This window comes from Dermochelys coriacea, chromosome 14 (genome assembly GCF_009764565.3).
Source record: "Dermochelys coriacea isolate rDerCor1 chromosome 14, rDerCor1.pri.v4, whole genome shotgun sequence".
In the NCBI taxonomy this organism is placed as follows: Eukaryota; Metazoa; Chordata; order Testudines; family Dermochelyidae; genus Dermochelys; species Dermochelys coriacea.
The window spans coordinates 15,900,514-15,924,539 of NC_050081.1; the positions used below are offsets into that span (position 1 = coordinate 15,900,514).

At 52.9% G+C, this 24,026-nt stretch overlaps 3 protein-coding genes across 17 annotated transcripts in view; 2 read left to right on the forward strand and 1 right to left on the reverse strand.

The window, feature by feature from the left end:
- Positions 1-11,119, forward strand: part of ITGB4 (integrin subunit beta 4) — a 57,261-nt gene extending 46,142 nt beyond the window's left edge. For 2 of the 8 annotated variants that reach the window (XM_043497356.1, XM_043497358.1), the window contains exons 33-41: positions 492-713; positions 1,592-1,762; positions 2,266-2,439; positions 4,025-4,174; positions 5,091-5,279; positions 5,687-5,845; positions 6,222-6,386; positions 6,883-6,999; positions 7,680-11,119. In XM_043497356.1, coding sequence (XP_043353291.1) covers positions 492-713; positions 1,592-1,762; positions 2,266-2,439; positions 4,025-4,174; positions 5,091-5,279; positions 5,687-5,845; positions 6,222-6,386; positions 6,883-6,999; positions 7,680-7,819 — 1,487 coding nt within the window. In that variant the 3' untranslated portion in view covers positions 7,820-11,119. The remainder of the gene's footprint in view (positions 1-491; positions 714-1,591; positions 1,763-2,265; positions 2,440-4,024; positions 4,175-5,090; positions 5,280-5,686; positions 5,846-6,221; positions 6,387-6,882; positions 7,000-7,679) is intronic. The other 6 variants (XM_043497359.1, XM_043497360.1, XM_038371225.2 and 3 more) reach the window with 4 other exon arrangements.
- A 338-nt stretch (positions 11,120-11,457) lies between these two features.
- GALK1 (galactokinase 1) lies at positions 11,458-21,501 on the reverse strand. Its single transcript, XM_038371226.2, has 8 exons — positions 20,673-21,501; positions 17,693-17,882; positions 16,831-16,950; positions 15,706-15,841; positions 14,225-14,406; positions 12,997-13,147; positions 12,253-12,415; positions 11,458-11,723 (listed from the first exon to the last, which is right to left on the reverse strand). The coding sequence occupies exons 1-8, from the start codon at positions 20,838-20,840 to the stop codon at positions 11,652-11,654; spliced, it is 1,182 nt and encodes a 393-aa protein (XP_038227154.1). The 5' UTR covers positions 20,841-21,501; the 3' UTR covers positions 11,458-11,651.
- The window catches only part of LOC119842726, a 36,527-nt gene continuing 32,883 nt past the window's right edge, over positions 20,383-24,026 (forward strand). For 3 of the 8 annotated variants that reach the window (XM_043497365.1, XM_043497366.1, XM_038371184.2), the window contains exon 1: positions 23,441-23,574. In XM_043497365.1, the coding sequence (XP_043353300.1) occupies positions 23,538-23,574 (37 nt within the window). In that variant the 5' untranslated portion in view covers positions 23,441-23,537. Of the gene's footprint in view, positions 20,623-20,658; positions 20,781-23,440; positions 23,575-24,026 lie in introns of those variants that run through there. The other 5 variants (XM_043497363.1, XM_043497364.1, XM_043497367.1 and 2 more) reach the window with 5 other exon arrangements.

Below are 24,026 nucleotides of genomic sequence, written 5' to 3' on the forward strand. Positions count from 1 at the left end.
TGAAATGAGGCGTCCCCTGCCCTGTGCGCTCTCTTGGTTTCTCTCTGCTTTGGGAATCGATGCATTCTCGCAGAGAGTAGAGCATACGCGTTAGGACAGCCCCATGGTGGCCAGCGTTGTGTGCACCTGTGAGCTTCATGGAGTGAGGAGGCTGCTCCTGAGCACGGGAGGACAGTTCTACCCAGCAGTGCCTGTGATGGGGACAGGCGTGCAGTAGGATCACCAACCCTGTTCTCAATCCTGACGGAAACGGGGATGGAGCTCTGGTCTCCCCAGGGCTGGCTGAACCCCCAGTGTCCTGTTCCCTCCATTCTCCAGCTCTGTCCCGTGATTTCTGCACAGCAGTAGCCCATCCGTGGTTTGTCACAGGAGGCAGATGCAGCTGCTCCTGGAGGCTGACCCCAGTGTGCTGCAGGTGGCCCAATGGTGGCAGGTTCCCCACTTTGCCCTTGTAGGCCATCCCAATGTGAGTACTTAAATTGTTCCAAAAGGCTCCAGGTGGAAATATGTGCAGCTGCTGGGGGAGGACTTGGACCTTCGCCGCATCACCTGGAGGCTCCCAGCTGAAATGATCCCCCGCCTCTCTAGCAGCAGCTGCTTCTCCTCTGACACCGAGGGCCTCCTCCATGAGGATGGCTCCCACTCTGAGCCGTTGGACAGCGACACAGCCAGCGGCAGCCTGAGGAGGAGCGGGACGCCCCGGCCCCAACCAGGTGAAGGCCGGCTTCTTCTGCAGTGAATGTCGTGTCTCATCCTTCTCCGAGCCAAGAGCGTGGAACTGGGCCCTGCCCCCTAACACCCCCTCTGTACTCACATTGGTGTTGGCATGAGGCACTGGTCACATGTAGTAGTCTGCTTGCAAAGTGTTGTCATGGTCTGTCTGCTCAGGAGAGTGCCAAGGTAACGCCCACCTCGAGCATGGATTGGGAACCTGCTAGGAGCTTGCTTCTGCAATAGGCTCGGACCCTTAGGGAAGGAGCAGATCAAAACCGTGTGAAGCCTGTAAGAACAGCCACGCCTTATCTTAAGTAACTGCTCTGAAGTAAACCCCCCACCCCCAGGTTTTCAGTGCAAACCTGCAGGACGGTTATTCAGAGAGCAGTGTCTAGGAGGCACCTGATTTCTGCTGCCCGTTTGGGTGATCGCTTAAGAGGGGGTTCATAAAGACTGTTAACGGAAGGGTTTGCTTTTCAGGTCCGGCTGAGATGGGCTCCAATGTGAAATCTGTGGGAGCCGCCTCCTTAAGTTGTCATTTCTTCTTCTTTCATTAAGACAAAATATAAACACGTGCTGGGGTCAAGAGATCTGACCGTTGGGACACGTGAGGCTGGATCTTAGCAGCCCCCTGACAAGCTGAGCTCTGGAGTTACCTTGGGCACTGCGGGTTGGTCGGGTATTGTGCAGAGGGTGCAGGTTCCTGTTTGTTTCCCCTGCTGCCGGCTGTGCGGTTGTCACTTGTCTGAAGAGCCAGAGTGATGTTCTCAAACACCTGGAGAACAGGACGAAGCCGATGCAGGAGGCGTGGAGCCGTGGGCTGGTCTCAATGCCTAGACTGCAACTGCTAAGACTGACTGAATTCAATCTTTCCCAGAGCATCTGCTGAATGGCCGGATGGATTTCACCTTCCCCAGCAGTGGGGGCACCCTGAACAGGACCTTGAATGCCAGCTACAATCAGCTGACCTCACACATACACCAGGAGAGAAGGCAGATGGGCAGCTCATCTCTGACCAGAGATTACAGCACAATGACCTCAGGATATGGTGAGTGTCAGGGGGATTGGGGGCCCGCCCCTCTGCTCCACCATAGCAGGGACCTGTCTTCCTACCCTACACCTCTTAGAGTGATCTTGGGTCACACCAGCCAGGGGGCTCCCTGTACCTCTACCTCCCAGAGCTCCCTCTCTCCACACAGAAGGCTGCCTCTGTGCGCCCCCCCCAAGAGCACCCTGAGAAAGTGGGGGCTGCCTCCATGGGCCCCCTCAAGCTCCCTGGGAAAGGGGAGGCTGCCTCCATGGGGCCCCCCAGAGCTCTCTGGGGAAAGGGGGGGGCCGCTTCCATGCCTCATACTCTATCTCCATGGTTACTTTCCATCTCAAATTGTCTGAGAGTCGGTCTGGCAGTGGGGATGGGGCTGGAGAAACCCTTTTCATGCTCTTTCTTAAAGCAGCCCTCTCTGTACTGGGGCACCAGCACATGGGCTGCTCTGGCTTCAGGTGCCTTCAGTGGTCTCTCTCTCTCTCTCTCTGTTTTCCACTATCCTGTAGACCAGCGAGGGAGGATTCTCCCTTCCCTACATGAAGATGCTGGCAGGATGGCCCTGCTGCCCCAGGACATAGGTGTCAGGAGCAGGGCAAAGGTGAAGGGTTCCTACGCCAGCAATGGCTTTCGGGATTCTATAATCATGACTGATGGGCCCACTGGGATTGCCAAGTATATAGGTACAGCCCACAGCAAAGCCTTGTCCAGTGTCTTTGTGGGTGTCTCCCCGCAGTCATGCATCCCATAACCAGCCCATCCACCCATGAGCTGCCTGCTCCTCTCCTCCACCGGCTTTGTGTGTGTGCTGATCCATGCCCCTGACCCTTGCTGCGCCTCCACCACACCACCTTTCCATTTGCAGGGTTCATTGACCTCGTTAAAGCCATGTGAGCTGATTAACCCACGCCGTGCTCTAACGACCTCATCGACTCGGCGTCAGCATCCTGCCCTCTGTGCTCCTAACAAGCTGATCGTTTTCTGTGTCTCTCCACAGGCCTTGGGGGAGAATGTGTGCCCAATGCAAAACGTCCCTCTGAGACACGCTAGGCAGCTGAGTCATGGAGCACCTGGCACTGAGGTGCTGGAGAATCTGCTCGTCATTGCATCCATTTGCTGCCATGAAGGCAGTGGTTAAGGGATACCCCTTAACTCTTCCCACCCTTTGATTCTGGCAGTGCTGTCTGTTGAGAGAGCAGGGTGGCCTAATGACCTGAGCATTGGGCTGGGAGCCAGGAGCTTCCAGGGTCTAATCTCTACTCCCCCTTTGACTCACATGAACTTCTTTGCCTCAGTTTCCCCATCTGTAGACCAGGGATAGCAATACTCGGCTCCCTAGCAGCTTGAATCACTTACTGGGACACGCGACTGCGAAGCACTTTGAAGATGATGGGGGAGGATTGCAAAGGCATAACGGGCAGTTAGGCACCCAAGCCCCACTGAAAGCCCATGGGAGTTGGGTGCTTAACTCCCGTTGACAGTCTCCCCCTTGAAGTGTCACCCTTGATGAGTGGCTGCTGGCATGGAGAGCAGTAGGTCAGAGAGAAGCTGGCAGGGGAATGAGCAGCTAGGTAGGTGGGTGTGTGGAAGGTAGAAGAGTGACCCGTGGGTTACCAGTGTGGATGTGCGAACGGGTAGGGACGGCTCGTCCTTTGCAGCCCTCTGTGCCCTTCTCTCCGCTGGGTGATCCCACCCCCACCCCATCCCCAACACGCATGCAGCAAGGCTCAGGGCTGTTAGATGGCTGCTCTGACTCCCCTTCCCCCTCTCCCTGTGCAGGCCTATCGGGGCAAAGCACACACCCTAGTGTCCATTCCCTCTTCCCCCAGAAGGCCAGGAGTCACGCTCGATGTCCTCGAAGCACCCAGCTGCCTGGACATGGTGCTTCAGGTGGAATGAGTTTGGCCAAGCCTGGCCCCAGGCCTGCTGGGGAGCTAAGGGGCTGCCAGAGAAAATGTCTAGATGTTCTCAGCAATCCCTTTGCTCCCCTGGCTGGAGTCAGGGTGTTGCTTCTCTAAGCCCAAAGACTGCAGGACGCCATTGTCAGAACCCATTCGTACACTGCTAGACCTCATCCTGGCCGCTCAGCTCAGCCCCCAAAACCCCTCAGGGTAGGTTCTCGGCAGATCCGGCCCATGGTTGAGGAGGACGTTTTGCCGCATTCTCCCTGGACTGTCAGGACCATCACACACTGGGCTGTGTCTGCTTCTTTTCCCCTCTGCCTCTCGCCTATGAACCCAAGGTTGTGACTTTCCCTCTTTGCATCAGATTCCAGGATGGCCCTGGGCGTCCCCGACACTCCCACCCGCCTGGTGTTCTCTGCGCTGGGGCCCACCTCCCTGAAAGTCAGCTGGCAGGAGCCGCAGTGCGAGAAAGCGGTGCAAGGATACAGCGTGCAGTACCAGCTCCTCAATGGAGGTCAGTGAGCCCTGTTCAGCTGACGGCTCAGTCCTGGGCGTGGAACGAGTCTTCATGGTACAGCATGGGGCTGGGAGATCTAGAGCGGAACCCGGGTTCCACTGAAGCCAATGGGAGTTTTGCCACTGATTTGAGCAGAGCCAGGATTTTAGGAGAGTCTAGTCCCAGCTGTGCCACAGACTTCTTGGGTGGCCTTGGGCAAATCATTTATCCTCCTGGTGCCTCATTTTCCCCAGTCTGGACTAGCTCAAACACCCCCCTTGTCCCTCCCTCTCCCCCCGGTGTTGAGGACTCGTTTGCTGACATCTGAAGTGCAGTGAGCTATCCAGGTGGAAGGTGATGGAGTAGGGGCCCAAGTCTGATTCATTCAGCCTCCTTGTTCCCTGTTACTAATTCTAGTCAGTGCTTAGAGCCAGTCACCTCTGGACCCTGAGGCGGATGCCAGAGAAACGCAATGGCAAACACAGATGTAGAGTGGCCATTATGGGGTAACTGTAGCTACCATCCCAACGCTTCCCCCAGCTCACCCTCACCCCTCCCTAGCCTGTCGCATTGAGTTCAGTGCTGCATCTGGGTCTGGAAAGGAGCCGGATAACCCTGCACTCAATGAGGGCAGAGTACCCAGGCTCGTAGGACTTCTCTAAAGGCAGAGGGGTCCTATCACATGGGTCAGGCTATTGGCGGTTTGGAAGGATTCCCCCATGAACACAAACACTGCCCTGCTGTAGTTGGCCACCTGCACTGTAAGGACATGTCCGCTTCATGTACAGGCCGCTGCCAGAGGTAAGAGAACAGGTTTGACGGACGGTTGCTCTGCTCTGGTGTGTCAACCCCCCCATGCTCTGTACTGTGGCTGCAGCCCTGCCATTGTGACTGTATGGTGGCACCTGTCTCTCTCCTTCCTCCCCCCCTCCAGGAGAAGTGCACAGACTGAGCATCCCGAACCCCACTCACAACTCGGTGGTGGTGGACAACCTGCTGCCAAACCACTCCTACATATTCAAGGTGAAGGCCCAAAGCGAGGAGGGTTGGGGCCCTGAGAGAGAGGGCGTCATCACCATTGAGTCCCAGGTGGATCCGCAGAGCCCGCTGAGTCCTGTACCAGGTGAGAGGGCACGGCCCTGGCTTCACTCCACTCCCCTCCCCTCCCCTCCTGTCTCCCTGTGGCTGGGCATTGAGCCGCAGGGCCCCTAGTGCGGAGGGTTCACACACTGCTCCACTGCCCCGGGGGGTATGGAGGCAGGCCTCAGGGTGCGCTGGGAGTCAGGGGCATGGAGGCAGCAACCCCATGTCGAAGTTTAGGCTCTGTAAGCTCCCAATTGTAGCCCCTTCACTCCCCCTTTGAAAAGAACGTCCCCCACTCTCCTTGAATGCTGCTCCCGAATGCGCCAGCTTCAGTTCACTATGCAAACAGCTGAGACTCCCAGCTCATTACAGCAGTGACCTGCATAGACCCAGGCTGCTGCTTCTCTCCCCCTCTCCAGCACAGACCTCTCGCTGTTGCTTCTGCAGGTTCACCGTTTACACTGAGCACCCCCAGTGCGCCGGGACCCCTGGTGTTCACTGCCCTGAGCCCGGAGTCGCTTCAGCTCAGCTGGGAGAGACCCCGCAAGCCCAACGGGGCCATTCTGGGCTACATGGTCACCTGCGAGATGCTGCATGGAGGAGGAGGTATGTTCTCGCTCAGGCTGGGCTGGAAACAAGCCATGGGAGAAGTGACAAACTATCCCTTTGCTGGAGCTAAAGCGTAGCATGTCACATGCCTCCCGCTCTGTTCAATCCCTGAGCAGCCTTAGTGGGGAGGGCTGGAACTGAGACCCAGCCCTGTACTGAAATGGGGATCTTTCGACAGAGCCAGGGATGTCATAAGGGGTGGGATGAGGGCTGAGACAAGAATAAAGTGGGGCAGGGAAGAGGGTGGTGGAAACTGCAGGAGGGTAGCAGCGGAGGAGGGGGTGAGTAGGGGAGGAAGTTTGGTGGGAATGGTGGTGGGCTTTAGGGAACCATTGTATTCTGTCTCTTCATACTGTGTTTCTATTTGGCTTAGGGGAACCCAGGAATATCTATGTGGAGGGGGACAGCCCAGAAACCTCCTTGACAGTGCCCTACCTGAGCGAGAACATCCCCTACAAGTTCAAAGTGCAAGCCAAGACCACGCAAGGGTTTGGGCCAGAGAGAGAGGGCATCATCACCATTGAGTCTCAAGATGGAGGTACCACATTTCTTGTGTATATCCGGGGGAACAAAAGACAACCTGTGGGAGATGGCAGTCATGGGGAGAGCCGGAAACTGGGTCAGGACTCCAGGGTTCTCTTTCCGCCTCTGCAGGTGAAACAATTTCTGTGCCACAGTCACTATCTGTAGAATGAGGATAATATGCATCTCCCGGGGGCAGCAAGGTTTAATATAATATTTATAAGGGGCTTTGAGATCCTTGGGTGAGAAAGGAGTCTGAGAAACTTTACTGTTACTTTATTGCCAACCTTCTTCTTTTGATGACTGTGCATCCCCAAGACCCAGCAGCCATCTCACGAGGTCCTTCAGTCTCCCAGTCTCTCATGAGCATTCTTCAGATTTCTTTCTTTAAGGGCTCCTACTGGAACAGTTATGACATAACCTCTCTGCCAGTGACGGGTAGCTAGGGGCTCCATGTGATTGTACAGCTCCTGCGACATTCCCTGAGTTGACATTTCTCCTTTTCTCTCTAGGAGCTTTCTCTCAGTTCGGAGGGCAGCAATACATGAGAGAGGAAGTGTACAAACTCCCTGTGGAATATAACACCAACACCACCATCAGCCACTCCTCTCTGGAGCCCTACTACACAGGTAAGAGCTTCCTGTCTGGAATGCTTCAGGCACTGGGGACGGGGCAGATTGTTGTACGGAGTCACAGTTGTGGGTGTCTCCCAGTGTAAAGGAAGGTGCCTGGTGTAGTGAAAAGTTACAGCACAATCCTGACTGCCCATAGATTTCAGGGTCCTAGCTCTGCAGACATCCAGGGAGGGGCTATTGGAGGGCTCCTCAAGGCTGTTCAACACTGTAGGCTTTCAGCAGGGTGGGCGAAAGGAGAAAGTGAGAGGGAGGAAGAATGAACAATTTAAAAAATCATGTTTAAATATCCCCATCCCTTCACCCCTCTGGTGCCAAGGGGTGATGATTTTGAGACCCAATAAATTGCTGTCAATGGGAACTGAACCAACACCACTCTGGCCTTGCTGCAGCACTGCCTGCTCTGCCTCCCCTAGTACGGGGTGAATGCCAGTCAGAAATGCGCCATGGTTGCATTTCCAAACGCAGCCCAGGTCCCGCTGTGGCTGATGGCCTTCATGTGGGGTCTGGCAGAGAATTCTCAACCTTTTGATCCCAACGCACAGGCTAGAGCCCAAAAGCTACTGCTCCTCCTGCAGATACCTGCGTGCATGACTGACAATCCATCCGGGATAGAGCCAGGACAGCACCTCACGTAGGCCGTCATGCCCACTGCTGACCTTCTCCTCTTGTTGCAGATGGCATGTTGATGACCACCCAGCGGGTGGAGAGCAGTGGCACCCTTACCAAGCAGGTCACCAAAGAGTTTGTCAGCAGGACCATGATGTCCAGCGGAACACTCACCAAACAGATGGAGAGAGAGTTCTTCGAAGCCTGAGCTGGGGAAAGACTGCCAAGCGTGTTCAGACTGCAGAGCTTTTCAGGCAGGCTGATGCTATGGTCAGCTGCCAGGCTCTGGGCCGCTGTGCCCACCCAATCTCACCTGGGCATAGAACTGCAGTGGCACTTGACACTCCTTGGAAGCCCACTGCTGTGGAGGTGGCAAGTCAGCGGATGGGGTGGCAAGTGTGTGATTGGCATTTGGAGCTCTCCATTTCTGGATTGTCTGGCCTAGGATCTCCGCTGAGTGGTCTGTCGCAGAGGCTTCTCAGTGCAGCGTCATTGGCCAGCCATTTGTGGAGTCCCCTGTAGTATAATCCTTACCTGTTGACTGTGTGTGTATGTGCTGCCTACCCACTCTCACACCGCTGGCCTCCCGCTGGGAGTTTGACTGCACTGGGCTTTGGTTTGTATTTAAATGTCCATCTCCCCCTCTGCCTTGTGTGCTACCTGTTGTGCATGGTCATTTTTATTTTCCCAATCTGCTGGCTCAGCCCTGTTCTCCCCCTGTTCATTTCACCAGGGGGAGGTAACTCTATTGTGTTCTGCAAATGTGCACAGTTCTATTGTTTATAAGCCCGTGTTGCAATGTAGATGGTCAGGGGTAATCACTGCATTCCTACTGCACCTGTTTGTGTAAAGCCCCCTGCTGCTAATGTGTGGTGCTGCGGTAACAAACGATAGTCTTGGTTTGCATGGCGTTACCCACAATGCTCTGATGCAATTTTGCTTAACTCTTGTACAGTTTTCCTCGTGTATATATAAATATATTTTATTTTATAAAGAAACCTAGGTAGATGAGATCTACAATGAGCATTAAGGACACACAGCTTTTGGGAAACATTTCTAATAGCAGAGACTGGTTAAGAAACCTGATCCAAAGCCAATGGGAAAACGCCCAGTGCCTTCAATGGGCTTTAGATCAGTACCTAAATCCTCCACTGTTGATTTCTGCAGTACAGCAACCCAACCCCCTACAGCATCCCAGATCGAGGAGCTTGTGTACTGCAAAGCATACAACAGTCCAGTCTTACTGTAGCTACAGCGGACTCTTGGGCAAAGACCAAGTAAAGCCTGGAGGATTATAAGGGAAGAAGCAAAATTGCTAGTTCAGTGGCGTAGGAGCGGAAGACATGCGCTATAAATGGGTAATATTTTTGTTTTCTTGAAAGACCAACTCGGTTATAAACCTAAGACCTAAAATCCTTATTGGTATCACTTTTCCCACAGTGGAGCTTAGGCAGATACCATTGTGTGACTTGTAAAGGCATTTGATCCCCTGCCCAAGGTAGAGTATTACATTCCACTGTCACCTAGTAAATACAAGATGATGGCAGAGAGAGAAGTGGGGGCGGGACACTCTCTCTCCTTTACAGTGGATGAACTGTTAGCCTCAGCCACGTCGTTCTTTCCCCAGCATCAGCCATTCTCAGACCACATCAGGGTAAAGAGCTGTGCTGGAACCCTGCCGTGCCTAGCTACCACTTGTGGCAAGGCTGTGGCTGCGTGAGCCAAGTAGCTCCCATGGTCCTGCTACCCACGACTGAGGGGCTGTTGTGTGTCTGGCTGTTATCCAGTGATCCTTTACTGGCGTTATTGCTGTGTGTCTAGCTCCTGGGTCAATGAGGTATCCTAGTAGCTTGCCATACCCTTTGCTGAGTTCCTTCCCTGCTACTTCCCAACCCGGTGGTGATGGAACCTCTGTATGTTCACTTTCCCTAGGGCATTTGTGGCAATGCCCAGGGGGGAGCTTCTCCTTTCTGTCCTACATGCCTCTGCAAACACTGCACTGAAGCACTAAGTTCTGCCAGTGGGGTGACTCGTTTGTACGTTTCACTTTCCAACCCTCTCCCTGAGGGCTGCCTCTGAAGCAAGTGTTTCTGATCATAACGGCTCATACTAACCACAGGGCTTGTGTGCTCAGTTCCGTAGCCACACATCCAACACCAGCTGTGCCAATGTTGAAGATGGCTGTTAACCTAAAGCCTTAAGGGAAGATTTGCAATGGCCCAGAGGGCAGTTAAGTGCCCAACTCTCATGGGAAGTCAGTGGGAATTGGACACCTACCTCCTATTTATGCCTTTGAAAATCTCCCCCTAAGCCCCTCCAGGCCCCTACACAGTGTTAGCTGGCTGAACAAGAGCTGAGGCAGCATGGGCCAAAAGCTAGAGCTGTGGATTGGCAGGCAAAACCCCTAACTCATTCCCTGAGCTTTGGCAAGACACTTAACATGCTGGTGCCACATGCATATCTGTCAGAGGGGGATGCTAGGGCTCACCTTTGAAATCTACCAACGAGAAATGCTTGCCCCTTGTTTTACATTTGGTTCTGAAGGGGTCTGAGCGTGGACTGGTTCAACTTCACCCTCAGCCAAATAGCATGGGAGCTGCTCATGAGAATTTGGAAAACTGTTTCTAGTAAGAATGGCAGCTCCCACCTTTCATGGGTAAAGCCAGTTTTCAAAGGCCATGGAACAATATCTGCCCTTACTCCCTGGAGGTGGTGTTTGTTTTATTTAAGCAGACTATGGAACTTCTCTGCCATTCCTTGAGAACCAGGGAGAGCTCACAGTACAGACCATTTCAAGGGCTCAGTCTTGCACCTGGCTTCAATGGAAATTTTGCCACTGATTTCCCTGTGAGCCAGGTAGGTGGGTGGGTGTGCATGTGTGTGAGAGAGAGCGAGCAAGAGATACACATATTGTCCCCCTTGTGCATGACCATCCTGTCCTAAACCTAGGTTGGAACAGGGGCTAGTTTAGTTTTTGATCTAAATACAAGAAGCCTGGTCTGTTAGAAATGAAACCAAATGTGGTTTTACACAGCCCATTAGAGATATTTAGTTACTGAATGAATGTCCAGTTGGCTGGCCAGGTGGTAGTTGCCTTATATTTCAGTTCCTGGCATGGAAGTATTTTCAGCTAAAGTGGCATTTCACCAAAGCCACACCCTGTTGCACCATAGCCTCCCTTTGCTGTGCATCACAGTGCTTTGTACCATAGTTATAACACACTGATTTGCTGCCTCAAGAGTTCACACAATAATTGTAACCAAAGAGTTTTAAGTTATCTGGGGCAGAATGCAGCCTGTTAGCCGATCCCAATTCTAACAACCTGCCCTTTTTAAAAGGTTTGTACAGAAGAGTCACAATAGAACGTAACCACTTTTTTGTAGCTTTCATCAGATAAGGACAATTGTTGGCATATGAATACTTCCTGTGTGTGCCAAGAAAGTCTGTCTGCGGGTGTTCTGGACCACGCTGCTTTATATTGCACCTAATAAAAAAGAGTTTCTCTCTAGTCGGGTTGCCCCATTTATTTCAAAGATTGTGCAAGCTGGCAAGGGATGAGTTACAGTGGCTAGGATGTACCATGCTCCCAGCATATCAGTGACTCCTTCTCTCAAGCTATTTGGCACATGGCCCTCTGCCATCTTAGTCCCTTACACTTCCCTTCAGTAATTACTGAGCTTCATGCAAGGCATTACTACATTGCCACTACATGTTGCCCATACCACTGCAGTAATCTGGATCAGTCTCTGGTCTGTTCACTGTAAGTCATACTTACGTTTGTGTAACTGAGATCAGAATATAGTCTCCAATGGTTTAGACTGAGATGGTTAAGTCAAGAGGCAGAACTGTTGTGCAAAATTAGTTTTATTACTTGAGTAGCACAGATTTGTACATTTCCCTGTGTTCTGTTGTGAAGTTAAAAACAGAGCCACGTTTGATTTCCTGCAGGAGGAAGGGGGAAGGCAGCTGACCCAGAAATTTTCCTCTGACACTGAGGACCTGGAGATCAGAGCGTCCTATGCAGAAAGGGAAGTCACTCCTTAGAGAGGCTGTGCCTTTGCCCCATCTGAAGGCGTGGTGAAATAGAAAGTAGCTGTGCCATTGTACTTCTCCTAGGAGACAAAAGGAGAAGCAAGCACTGAAGAGTTCAACAAAGTCTGCATGCTAATGCAATGGGCCATGCGATCAGAATGCATTCAGGGAAGCAATTTGCTGGACTGAGTATTACTGGCCCCCAACCACAACTCATTTCATATACACTTCAGTAGAGCCATCCGATAGGACTAGTAAAATGATCATATTGAGACTAGCACCCTAGCGAGCCAAAGGTCCTAGAGCCTCATTACCAATCCAAGTCCTCCAAGAAAGGTTTCCAGCTACGTGTCACTTTGCTTATTCACTCTCCCGCGATATTCTCTGGAGAAACTCGTCTGTCTCACTACCCGAGCCTGATCTACGCTGCGGAAAGCCAGAACAAAGGCAGAGCAGTCTTTTCAGCCATCTTCCATGGGCCTGATCCTCCTCTGCCTTGGGTGGAGAATTCTGACCAGGCAGGTTCCAAGCTGGTGGAGCCGGGCTCTGCCCTGCAAGTGCTAGGGCCAGGCTGAAGGTCAGAGCTATGGCGTTAGAAGGGCTACATACCTGGATGTGCTGCAGAGCTTCCTCTGCTGCTTCAGCCTCCAGCAGCGTGACCGTGCAGCCTCCAAAGCCTCCGCCCGTCATCCTGCTGCCATAAACCCCACTGACGTCCAGCGCTGCAGCTACCAGCTCATCCAGCTCAGGACAGCTGACCTCATAATCATCCCTGGGAAACAAGAACCAGAGTCTGGGCAGCCTGCCAGTGCCGCGTCCCGGTAAACGCATTCCAAACACCCAGCCCTATAGCACCTGGCTGCCATGGGAGATGGAAGATTCATTTGATTCTTCCCGGGGTCGAATTTCAGGGCCAGTCCTAGAAACGCATGCATTTGCTAGCCAAAAATGGAGAGGGCAGGGTCTCTCAAACTGCGGGCCCCCGCAGGCCCAGTGGCTGGGGTTAGCCTGGCACATTCCCTTCAGTGGTAGGAGTATTGGGTAACTGGCCAGGGGCACGCTTGAGGAGCAGGGGCAGAGGCCTCCTTCTGAATCCTCTGGTACAGACCAACGCAGAGGCTGTAGAACAGGCTCTTCTCTGCCATTATTCCTAAAGTCGGTCACTTATTGCAGGCTGTTCCCCTCTGCAACGCTGAGCTGTGGGAGAGACTAGATAGGACACTGCATGAGAAATCTCATGGTTTAATCTGTCCACGTTGCTCTCCTTGTGTCCCACCCTTGGGCCCCGAGAGCTATTGCTATCCTACCCCCGGCTGGAGTGTCCCTACCCAGCGGGGCTGGCGATGCCCATACCGGAGGGAGTTGTGACTCTCCACCATCAGCCTCCCAAATGTCCTGTAGTCCCTGGCCCGCAGCGCCTGCGCTGCCTGGGAGGTGCGCTCTATTTCTCCGATGACGTGCCTCGCGCGCCGGTACACCACCTCGCTCAGCTGGGCCCGGGCAGCTGGAGACGCACAAGGCTGGACTGAGATGCTACCCACGGCCTAGGGCCTCCAAACGGCACCACCTGGAATGGAGCCCCATGCTGCCCTGCACCTTTTGAGTTCACTTCTCTATCTGCCCCCTGCAGTCACCAAGCTTACTCCATATGCAGTCCCTACCCCTCTTCCTGCCCCCCCACCCCCTCAGGTGCCAAACTCGCTCCCCACACCGTCCCTGCCCCTCTCCCACTGCCTCCCAGCCAGTGCCGCCAAGCTCGCTCCCCACACCATCCCTGCCCCCTCCCCATCTGCAGTCACCAAGCTCGCTCCCCCCAGTCCCTGCCCCACCCCCCCACAGTAGCCAAGCTCGCCCCCCACACCGTCCCTGCCCCTCTCCCCCCCTGCAGTCACCAAGCTCGCTCCCCACACCGTCCCTGCCCCTCTCCCCCCGCCCGCCGTCGCCAAGCTCGCTCCCCACACCGTCCCTGCCCCTCTCCCCCCGCAGTCGCCAAGCTCCCTGCCCCTCTCCCCCTCCTGCAGTTGCCAAGCTCACGCCCCACACCGTCCCTGCCCCTCTCCCCCCCCACCCCCGCAGTCGCCAAGCTCGCTCCCCACACCGTCCCTGCCCCTCTCCCCCCCGCAGTCGCCAAGCTCCCTGCCCCTCTCCCCCCGCCCCTGCAGTCGCCAAACTCGCTCCCCACACCGTCCCTGCCCCTCTCCCCCCCGCCCCCGCAGTCGCCAAACTCGCTCCCCACACCGTCCCTGCCCCTCTCCCCCCCGCCCCCGCAGTCGCCAAACTCGCTCCCCACACCGTCCCTGCCCCTCTCCCCCCCGCCCCCGCAGTCGCCAAGCTCGCTCCCCACACCGTCCCTGCCCCTCTCCCCCCCCGCCGTCGCCAAGCTCGCTCCCCACACCGTCCCTGCCCCTCTCCCCCCCCACCCGCAGTCGCCAAGCTCCCTGCCCCTCTCCCCTCGCCCGCAGTCGCCAAGCTCCCTGCCCCTCTCCCCCACCGCAGTCACCAAGCTCGCTCCCCCCACCCTCTCACAAGATTTAGGCTGCAGCAGACTGTTCAGGTGACCCAAGGAAGACGTTGCCCTCACCCTCCAAGTCGGCCAGACCGGCCTCCCTCAGACTGGCCTTGCCCAGAGCCTTTGCTGCCTCCTCGCACTGGCGCCGGCGTGTGGGGTACTCGCTGCCCGTCAGCGTGTGCCGCACGTTGGAGTCGGTGAGGAGAACCGCTACGCTGGGGTCAGGCAAGGGCAAGAGGAAAGTCTCCAGCGACCTGGAACAGAGGCCACAGCAGGGTCACCGGGACGGGACCCTGACGAGCTGGGAGCTGCAGCGGGGCAGCCCCCTTGGCGCCCCTCAGGAGCCTGCGTTGCAGCGAGGCCACGGGCACCGCTCTGGGGCTCAGCCACCTAGGAACAAAGCCAGCGTTACAGCTGCTCTCCACCCACCCAGCTGGGAGGCTGGTATCTAAGGGGGCAGAGTTAAGGTGGTTTGTGCACCTCGCTGCTGGATTCATCATCATCTCAGCAATTGTATTGCAGCATCAGCCACAGGCCCAAGTCAGGGCTCTATTTTACTAGGCCCTGCCCATGCACAGATAAAGCTAGTCCTCCCTACCCAGTGCTTACCCTCTACATAAGCTACCCCAGGTGTTTGGGGGCTCTTCAGTTTAACCTTAAGCTCTCTGGGGCTGTCATTTATTCGGGGTTTGTACAGCACCTACCACAACAGGGGCCCAGCCTGGTCGTGGCCAGTAGGCACTACTGCAGTGGAAATGTTCAGTAGTAACTCCTGACCCTCCAAGGGTGGGTTTACTGGCCATGATCCTGTAAGGATTTTTACCATGAAGTTACAGACCCGATTTCTGTCAGGGTTTTACTGTTCAAGTCATTCCATTCCCATAATAACCCTGTGGAAAGCTATCCTGCATCCACAGCCATGGAGCCATCTTGTGGCCCTATCCCAAGCTCTCTGTGGCTTGTGTCTCAATGGCTCGATCCCAAAAGCTGGGGAGTGCTGGGTAGAGGGGACTGTGACTCTTTGACACTGGCCGAAGGTCACGGGATGCTACAAGTTCCAGTAGGCAACAGCTCACCTTGCTGTCTGAATTCCCAGGCTGGGGTTGCCCTTGCCCAGCCAGCTAGATACTATACATAAGAGTTACACTGCGCAACCAGGACAAGGCAGCGATTCTGCTCTGTGGGAGGCAGTGTGGTCTAGTGGGCAGAACACAGGACTGAGAATCGGCAGACCCGGGCTGTAATCCCAGCTCTGCTGGCCTGCTCAAGGTCACACAGGGTGGCCAAGGACAAATTCTCACTTAGGTTGAGGACCCTTTATGCCATTCCACGTATAAATGTGATTCACTTCCAAAGCCCTTTACACTGCCAGAGTGGTACAAAGGGGCCTTAATGTAACTGGGTGTCTGGACCTGCACCTCTCCAATGCTCTGTTATGAGGAATAGTAGGCAGATGATCATGAAGCGCTTTGAGATCCTTGGAGGGAAGGTGCTGTAGAAGCGCAGAGTATCATCATTAGATGGTATAGTAAGCTATGAGTCCGTGTCCTGACCTGCAGTCTATCAGCAACGCATGGCCCTTTTTGCCCATCACAGATATGAACTGGTCCATGATCCCACAAGGCATACCAGCAAAGGTGTGCTCAGCCTTCTGGCATGCCAGAGCCTTGGCTACTAAGTCCCCATCATCTGTGCCAAATGAGAAAGAGCTAGATTAGCATGGTGCCTGCTTCGTGCCATTTCCCACCTTGCCCAAGAGATCCAGGGGTGGGGAATTAAAGCTCATTTTCACTTTCTTTCATTACAGAGCCAGCACTGCAGCCGCCTGTTTAAAGAGGGCTGGATTTATAGCTAGAGATCGCTCCCAACTAAAACAGTTCAGACTCCAAATCCAGATTCTGTGCCTTGAACCCATCTCTGCTCATAACGTTTGCAGCTATGCAAGCGAAGGGGAATTGCAGCCCGGGTGAAATTCACCCCCCTGCAGAGAGCCTGTGCAAGGCCTCAGAACAGAGCTTAAGGGAGGTATAAACCTTGTATGTAGCATATTCTGTGCTTAATTCTGTTAATTTGTGACCAGATGGGGTCACAAGGAATCTTCCCCACCCATGTGCAACACTGCACCATCTAGGCACACTCTTCCCCAGGGTGAGGGGCAGATTTGTCATCTTCTTGGGCATCAATTGTGCTGGCCACTATCACAGACAGGGTACCAGGCTGCATGGACCAATCCAGTCACCATATGTTGGATACCACATCCTTCAGCCAGAATTTGATTTGATACACTAGCAGGGAAGGGTGGAAGTGCTGCTATTTTCTCACACTTGCTCCTAAAGGACCATTCTCCACCCACCCTCGCCAACCCAAAGAACTTCCTGGTTGATTCTCAACAGAGAGAGAGAGAGAGCGCGCGCGAGCGAGCGTTCCTATTAATCCTGTGCAGAGTTAGCCAGGGATCTGGAGGGGCCCTGTTGGAAGGGATGGGCTCTACCTCTGGGCAGGGAGAGCAGCTCAGTAGCTGTGATGCAGCTCTCGGTGGAGGTGAAGGGGAGAACTAGAATCACAGCATCTCCGATAGTGTCTCTTGGCCAACACCTGGATTTGGCGCAGAGGATCCCAAAAGAGAGGTTCTCTCTTGCACCAGGCTTGTGGAGCTGATGAACCGGCAGCTGTGTTACCTGGGCAGAGCTGCTGCAGAAAGGTATACATAGCCACTTCCAGAGAGGCTGAACTAGACAGGCCACCACCAAGTGGAACGTTACTGGCTATCACTGCGTTGAAGCCTGGGAGAGGACCGGCTGTAATGGAGACAAAAAACAAAGGGGAGAAGGAGAATGAGCCCAACCAGAGACAAGACAGAAAATGAAGTCTACTTGGACTGGCGCCACCCCCAGGGAGTACAACACCCCATGGGAGGCAGCTGCCGTCGGAGAGAGGCTGGGGGAACTATGTCCAGTTTCGAAAGGCCGGTTGCAATCTGGCTGTTTCTGACCAGATAGAGGTCAGATGAAGGCCAGCTCTGAGGAGCTGAGAACTACAGCTATAATGAGCTGATTCAGGGTCCATCTTTAACTCTTCTGCTCTCACTCCCAAGAGGCAATCCAGACAACCAAGCTGTAGCCATGCTTGGCACACGGCTATTTGGTCTCTCTATCGTTGGAGCCCAATGCTGGGACAGCAGCTTCAGGGAAAGGAAAGGGCAGTGGAGGAAGATCTCCCTTACTCACAGCCAGTTCCGCCATGGAGCAGTCACTTCTGGGAGCAGGAAGGCAGGCTGCCTGGTGATGGAAGAGAGATGGCACCTGGGTTTCAGGCACCATCTTGTAGTCACAGACAAGACACGAATGGAACAGCAGCTGCAGGGATCAGCTGGGTTTCACTAACCTTCAGCTGGAAGTGAGGCTACAGTTGTTCCTAGTTCTGTCCCAGTCCCATTGTAACACCCACCCTCCCAACCAGAGCACGCTGCATCCCGAGAGCCTGCAGGAACATTGCTGACCCAAGCAGCTCTCCCGCCGCCCAGGTGTGTTTGGGCCTTACCCCGGTAATGCTGGATCACGCCCTTCACATAGTTGGCCCAATGAGGTTCCCCGGGCCTCAGGGTGTTTCTTTCTGTCGGAGCTGGAAACTCCACCCTTTTGGGCTCCTCTGCCTTCTCCGCGGTTGTAATGATGGATATTGTTCCATCCTGCCTTGGGCTCCCGACCACCACGGTGCCCAGCTGCAGAGCCTGCAGAGAGAGGCGTTGGCTGAACCCCACCCAGTGCAAAAGGAAATGATGGAAACCTGCAACACGTCCTGCTTCCAGAAAGCCAGCAGAACTGACAGCGCAGAGATATCGGAGGGTCTTGATATTAAGGCTGGGATCCTGCTCCCACTGGGAAACTGGCCATAGGGAGCAGGCTGGAGCCCCGAGGAGCAGGAATTTCCCCACTCTCTATGAACTGGTCGCTACTTTGTGCCTCTTATCACAAGGATGGTGATGGCCTTGCTGCCATGTCCTGCAATTAAGATACTCAAACAACCTTAATGCTGCCCTCAGAGAGACACCAGCCTTCCTATACAGAGCGACAGAACAATACACGTGTGCAGAGATGATGCTCTTAGGATTGCCTCCCGGTCAGGATTTTATTCCCTGGACCGGTTTGTTCACATGAAAAGCAGCCTTGAATAAAATTAAAATAAAAAAAAAACCCACAAAAACAAAAAAAACCCACCACTGATTCCCCATCCTAGAGCAGGAGACCCAAAGGCATTACTGTGTTGTGCTAGCTCTTTGGTGGCCTGTAGGAAACCAGTATAATGGTTTCCGCCTAGCTGCTAGTGGACAGGTCATCACATCACAAATGCCATCCTCACAGTCGAGGCTCCATGGAAAGTGAGGGCATCACCCTGACCTTTTCTCCTAGGGTTTCCCCAATGTTACCACTGTCAAACAAAGTCCTAGTCAGAGACCAAGTTAATGGAGTCAGGATTTGCTCCAAGCAGTCAAAAGGGGCAGAAAACTCTGTTGCGCATCAAAAGGTGTTTGAAAATTAAAAGTTAGAGAGGCAGAAACTATGGAGCGAGTAAAGAAAAGAAGGGAGAATTAAGCAGTTTAACTGCCCAGTTGTTGCCTCAGAACATAGCTTTGGAATAGGGGAAGGGCAGTACAACCCATCTGTTACCTCGTTTACGCAGGGCCATGTTACCTGTTGTGCTCGGTGGTGAGACAGCAGCTCTGAAGGAGATGGAGTTGTAATTACAGGCCAAGCCCAAGATTGTCAAGAGACAGGCTCCCAAATCCATATTTAAGCACCTAAATAAGTGGCATGATTTGCAAAAGCCCTGCTGAGCGCAGGAAGTCGAAGGGCACTCAGCACCTTTGGAAATTAGGCCATTTACTGAGAGGCCAGGGGAAAAAAATAAAAATAAAAAAAAAATAAAGGATTGAGGAGCCATCCACAGTTGGAAATCTTGGCCTGAAGCTGTTTTCCCTAGCGCTGTGCCCACACAGTGGTGCTCTAAGTCCACTCTCTGGCCCTTGTTCGGTTCCTGGAATGGCAGGAAGATGAGAATGGTTCCTATCTTCTCCAATGAATTATCCTAAGACCTTGAATTCTTGTTTGGGGAAGTTAATCCAAGCACAGGCCAAGAGGCTGCTAAGAAGTGCTTCCGAACACACCCAGCGTGTCTGGCAGTGCTGCCACTGGATAGCCACAGCTCAGGCCAAAAAGCATTACACAGTGATGGGGGAAACCTTAACAGTTTATTAAAATGGGGGACTTATTATCCTTAGGCCTGATTTTTATCCATAAGAACATAACATAAGAATGGCTGTACTGGGTCAGACCAAAGGGCCATCTAGCCCAATATCCTGTCTTCCAGTATTTGGTATTTGACGGTCCATCCCCGTCGCCCATTCCTAGCTTCTGGCAAACAGAGGCTAGGGACACCATCCCTGCCCATAGCCATTAACTTTTAATTCATATCCTCCATGAATTTATTAGTTCTTTTTTTAACCCTGTTATAGTCTTGGCCTTCACAACATTCTCTGACAAGGAGTTCCACAGATTGACTGTGCACTATGTGAAAAAATACTTCCTTTTGTTTGTTTTAAACCTGCTGCCTATTAATTTCATTTGGTAACCCCCCAGTTCTTGTGTTATGAGGAATATAACTAATGCTTCCTTATTTACTTTCTCCACATCAGTCATGATTTTATAGACCTCAATCAGATCCTCCCCTTAGTTGTCTCTTTTCAAAGCTGAAAAGTCCCAGTCTTATTAAGTGCTCCCCATATGGCCGACACACCAGACCCCTAATCATTTTTATTAGATCATAAGCTTTCGTGAGCTACAGCTCACTTCATCAGAGCTGTAGCTCATGAAAGCTTATGCTCTAATGAATTTGTTAGTCTCCAAGGTGCCACAAGTCCTCCTTTTCTTTTTGCGAATACAAACCAACACGGCTGCTACTCTGAAACCTAATAATTTTTGTTGCCCTTTCCTGAAACTTTTCCAGTTCCAATATAATCCAACATCCAGAGCCGAGTGAATTAGTTACTGTTTCTACAGCACCCTGCTGATCTAAAGAAAGGCTGCAGCAGAGCGGGAAGACTTGGTTTTGCTGGGACTGAGTGCAAGCGTGAGCGCTGTGATCCAGGCGGGGGGGGGGGGGGGGCTCTTTATTCCGCCGCAGTTCTGGGGGAAGGGGCGGTTCATGTTGTGGCTCTCTGTGCAGTGACGCCCCGGGTAGCAAACACGAGGGCCAAGTGTTCGTCTCGCGAGCCAGGGGGCTGCAGAAACACGGAGGGAGACAGGCAGCAACTTGCATTCACACGCGGAGGAGTCCGCTCCCGACCCTCGCAACAATGCGGGCTTCATCCCACGCTCCTCTAATGAAAGCACGGGATCGTACCGAAGTGCCTGGGTTTGCTGCACCCGAGTCGTGGGGGGGGAGGCGGGGGTGCCGGCATGACCACAGCCCAAGTAATGCTTCGGCGGCCCCCCAAGCCCAGCCCCTCTGCCCTCCCCCTTACCATAGGCAGCACGAAGCCCTGGTTGTAGTCCGTGTGCTCTCCGATCAGGTTCACCCTGCCGGGGGCTGACACCGCGACCTCAGGGTCCGCCCCTGCAAAGGCCCCTCGGTACGCCACCCGGGCCTGCGCCAGCAGCGAGCCGAGATCGGCCTCCCTTCGGCCGGCCATGCTCCTCCGCGGGGGGCTGGGGCTGGGAGCGCGGTGTTGCAACGTTCCACCACGGAAGGCCCGGCTGCAGCAGCAACTCCCGGGCCATGCCGCGAGGGCCTCCCCCCGCCTCGCGCTTCAGGCTTCTCTGCTGCCCCGCCCCGCCCCGCGGCCTGGAGCTGGTGAATTTCTTTAGCTCGGTTCGGTCATTTTCCCTCCCCCATCAGGCGGGTTAAATAGTAACCCTGTTCAAAGATTAACCCTTTACATCTTCCACCAGAGGATCTCCAAGCGCGCCAGGAGGGCGCACCCTAAAACCAGAAAGGACCCCCCCCCCAGTCACACCATGGGGGAGCTGCCTATATGCTCCAGTCGCTGTTGAAAACCCTTTGGGACTCCCGGGCTCTAAAGGAGGGGCTGCTGGAGTGGAGAACCAGAGAGCATTTGCTGGATGAAGTGCGGTTACTTTTTCTGTGCAGGGTGGGTTTCCCAGGAGATACTGCTTTTGCTGAAGGAGTGGTCATTCCATCGGTACCTACAGCTATTCGCAGGCCCTGAGTATACTGTAGGGATAGTTTGCACGTTTTTCTAACACCAGCTCAGCTCTACTGGTGTTAGCTACTTTGGAAATCCTAGTGTAGATGGGCCACTGGCTGCTGCTGTTTTTAACAGTATCCTTTAGACCTGCCCTGATCATGGGTACTTGACACAGTGTTAAAAACCCTGGTGGTAGCTGGTGACCTATCTACACTAGAGTTCCCAGTGTTGCTAACGGAGGTGAGCAATGTATAGAAAATGACCTTAGTGCAGACAGGGCCTCAGAGATGAGGGTAGGGTGCGGCTGTCTCAGGCAAAGGGGAGGGAAGGGAGAAGCCAAGGAAATAGCCTTTTTCTGGGAGGATTCTCACATAGTTCCATGTGAATGTCCCAGGATCTCCATTGGATCCAAAAATGCCCATTTCCATCACAGCCGTGTTGGTTTTCTTTGAAAAACTGAACCCCTAAACATTTTTCAGTTTTCAGCAACCCCCCCCCCCAAAAAAAAAGTGGTTGTCAGTTGCAATAAATAAATACACCCAATATTAAAAAATCAGTTTTGGCAGTTTGATTTTTCAATGGAAACCAAAAAATATTAGAAGAAAAATGTTTTTCCCCCCATTTTTGTTAAACATTTTTTGCAAGTGACAAAATTATTTTTTTGGCCATCTCTGTTAGCCATACAGCCTTCCCTCTCCCTGCTGGCTCAAAGTCTTATCCATCCATCTATACTGCATTTATCACAGTGGTGTCAGCCTCTCCACCTGCTAGAAAGATCTGCCTTTAATATGTGCAAATTCTAAATGATGGGATTTGAGATTCATGTGTTACCATCCAATCTTCATTGCACTGTAAGGAAAGGATGGCATATTAACTAACGGCCTCTCCACAACCCTTTTAAGTAGGGTGACCAGATGTCCCGATTTTATAGGGACAGTCCTGATTTTTGGAGTTTTTTCTTACATTGGCACCTATTATGCCCCACCCCTTGTCCTGATTTTTAACACTTGCTATCTGGTCACCCTACTGTTAAGAAGCCAGGTCATTTTATGGATGAGGGGACTGAGGCCTGGAGAAGTTAAAAAAAATGTATAAGGTTTTGGGATGCATTGCATGAAAGATGCTATATGAAATAAAATGTATTAATTATTAATAATTATTAATTGTATGTGGCATTATCAGCTTGCAGGGCTACCTGCAACATTTCCTATCTGTAACTTGTAAGAGCAATGTGTTATTCAGGTGAACTTTCTTTCAGTTTACAAATGTCCAGAGAATCCTTAAGTGAGTTGTGGATCTGTCTAATGTAGGGGTTGTTTTGATTGCACTCATCTTTGTAGTTTCTAAGCAATATTATAGTAGTAAAGATGAAGGCACAAATATTAATTTAAAAACTTTTATTCTAATGATGAAAGGCTTTACAATGTGTGTTTCAATGAGATACTAAAATTTCACTCACCAAATTAGTTTTAAATCTCACTCGGTCATGCCGTGATAGCCCTGGGGCTAATGTGAGATGCACAGTCCTCCTGTCTGTCATTGCAAACACCCCTAGTTTGGACTTGTTAATTATTTATTACTGTCTGATTTAATTGTATGGTTGTAGTGCAGACAGTGATGTGAAGAAATGTAGCTGATTGAATGTTGTTGCATTTGGAGACCTTGGTGTTTGTTTAATGGGAACTAAAAGACACATTCAGGAATAATAACAAGTAATGATAATGAGGTCTGGCTTTTCCTTGGACCTCCACAGAGGTGTCAGGATGCAACCCACTCACCTCAGGCCTGTTTCTCTGATCAGCGTCAGCACGCCGCTGACTTGTTGCAGGATAATAAGTACCAACATTCCAAAGCTGCTGGAAGAGCCTAAAATCTCTTCCCGGGGGGAGGGTCTATATCCCCTCCTAATCATTCACCCCAGACCACTATCCCGAGAGCATGATTCGTCTCCCTCCAGGAGAGCTGATGAGTTCATTCCAGCTTTCCTAATGCACAGCCTTGTATTGGACTCCCAGCAAAGGCACTGAACTGGGCCCTGCTCCCTGTGCTCCCCCCTGTCTGCTGCAGACTGAGTGGCAGCTCCCAGTTCGTTGCCTTGTGTTTGCGGAAGGGACTCACAGTCGCCGCTGGGTGGAGCCCTGCAGGTGTCTGTGAGCCTGCTGCGGCTGGGGAGGGGGCAGCATGACTGGGAAAGAGCCGCTGCTGGGGACCCTGAAAGGTGAGTGGCTGGAGGAGGGGGGAGATGCACGGCTGCTTGGTTGGAGGGATTTACAAGGAGCTGGGTGAGAGGAGGGGTGTGACTGATGCTGCTTTGAATTGGGCAGGTGCCAGAGAGTTTGGGGGAGACTCGAGAGCCAGGCTGCCCTGGTGTTTTGCGAAGTGAGGACTCCTCTGAGGGGCTGATGTCTTGCAGAGGGTCTGAGTGTAGTGCTGAGCTCAGTTCCCTGGTAAGGTTGCCATCCCCTGCTCTGGCTTTCCTGGGTCCAGCTAGCCTTTTTGTGGGGACAGTGGCCCTATGGACAATGGTCATGGGACACTGACAAGGTCCTGAAATTGATCTTGGGGCCCACAGTGATGCAGTAAGATAACACCATTGCTTTGTGATGTAAGCATTGCCATGTTGCACTGAGATACCATGGTGAGGGGTTTTATAGAAAACCAGTGGGGTGA

Bases quoted from the DNA above. Each gene is read 5' to 3' on its own strand.
- GALK1 (XM_038371226.2), bottom strand. From the start codon at position 20,840: ATGGCCGGCCGAAGGGAGGCCGATCTCGGCTCGCTGCTGGCGCAGGCC. The intron at 17,883-20,672 runs GTAAGGGGGAGG...CTCTCTCTGCAG, and splicing joins AGGGCTTCGTGCTGCCTATG to GCTCTGCAGCTGGGCACCGT. The intron at 12,416-12,996 runs GTATGGGCATCG...CTTGTTTCCCAG, and splicing joins GAGAGTCACAACTCCCTCCG to GGATGATTATGAGGTCAGCT.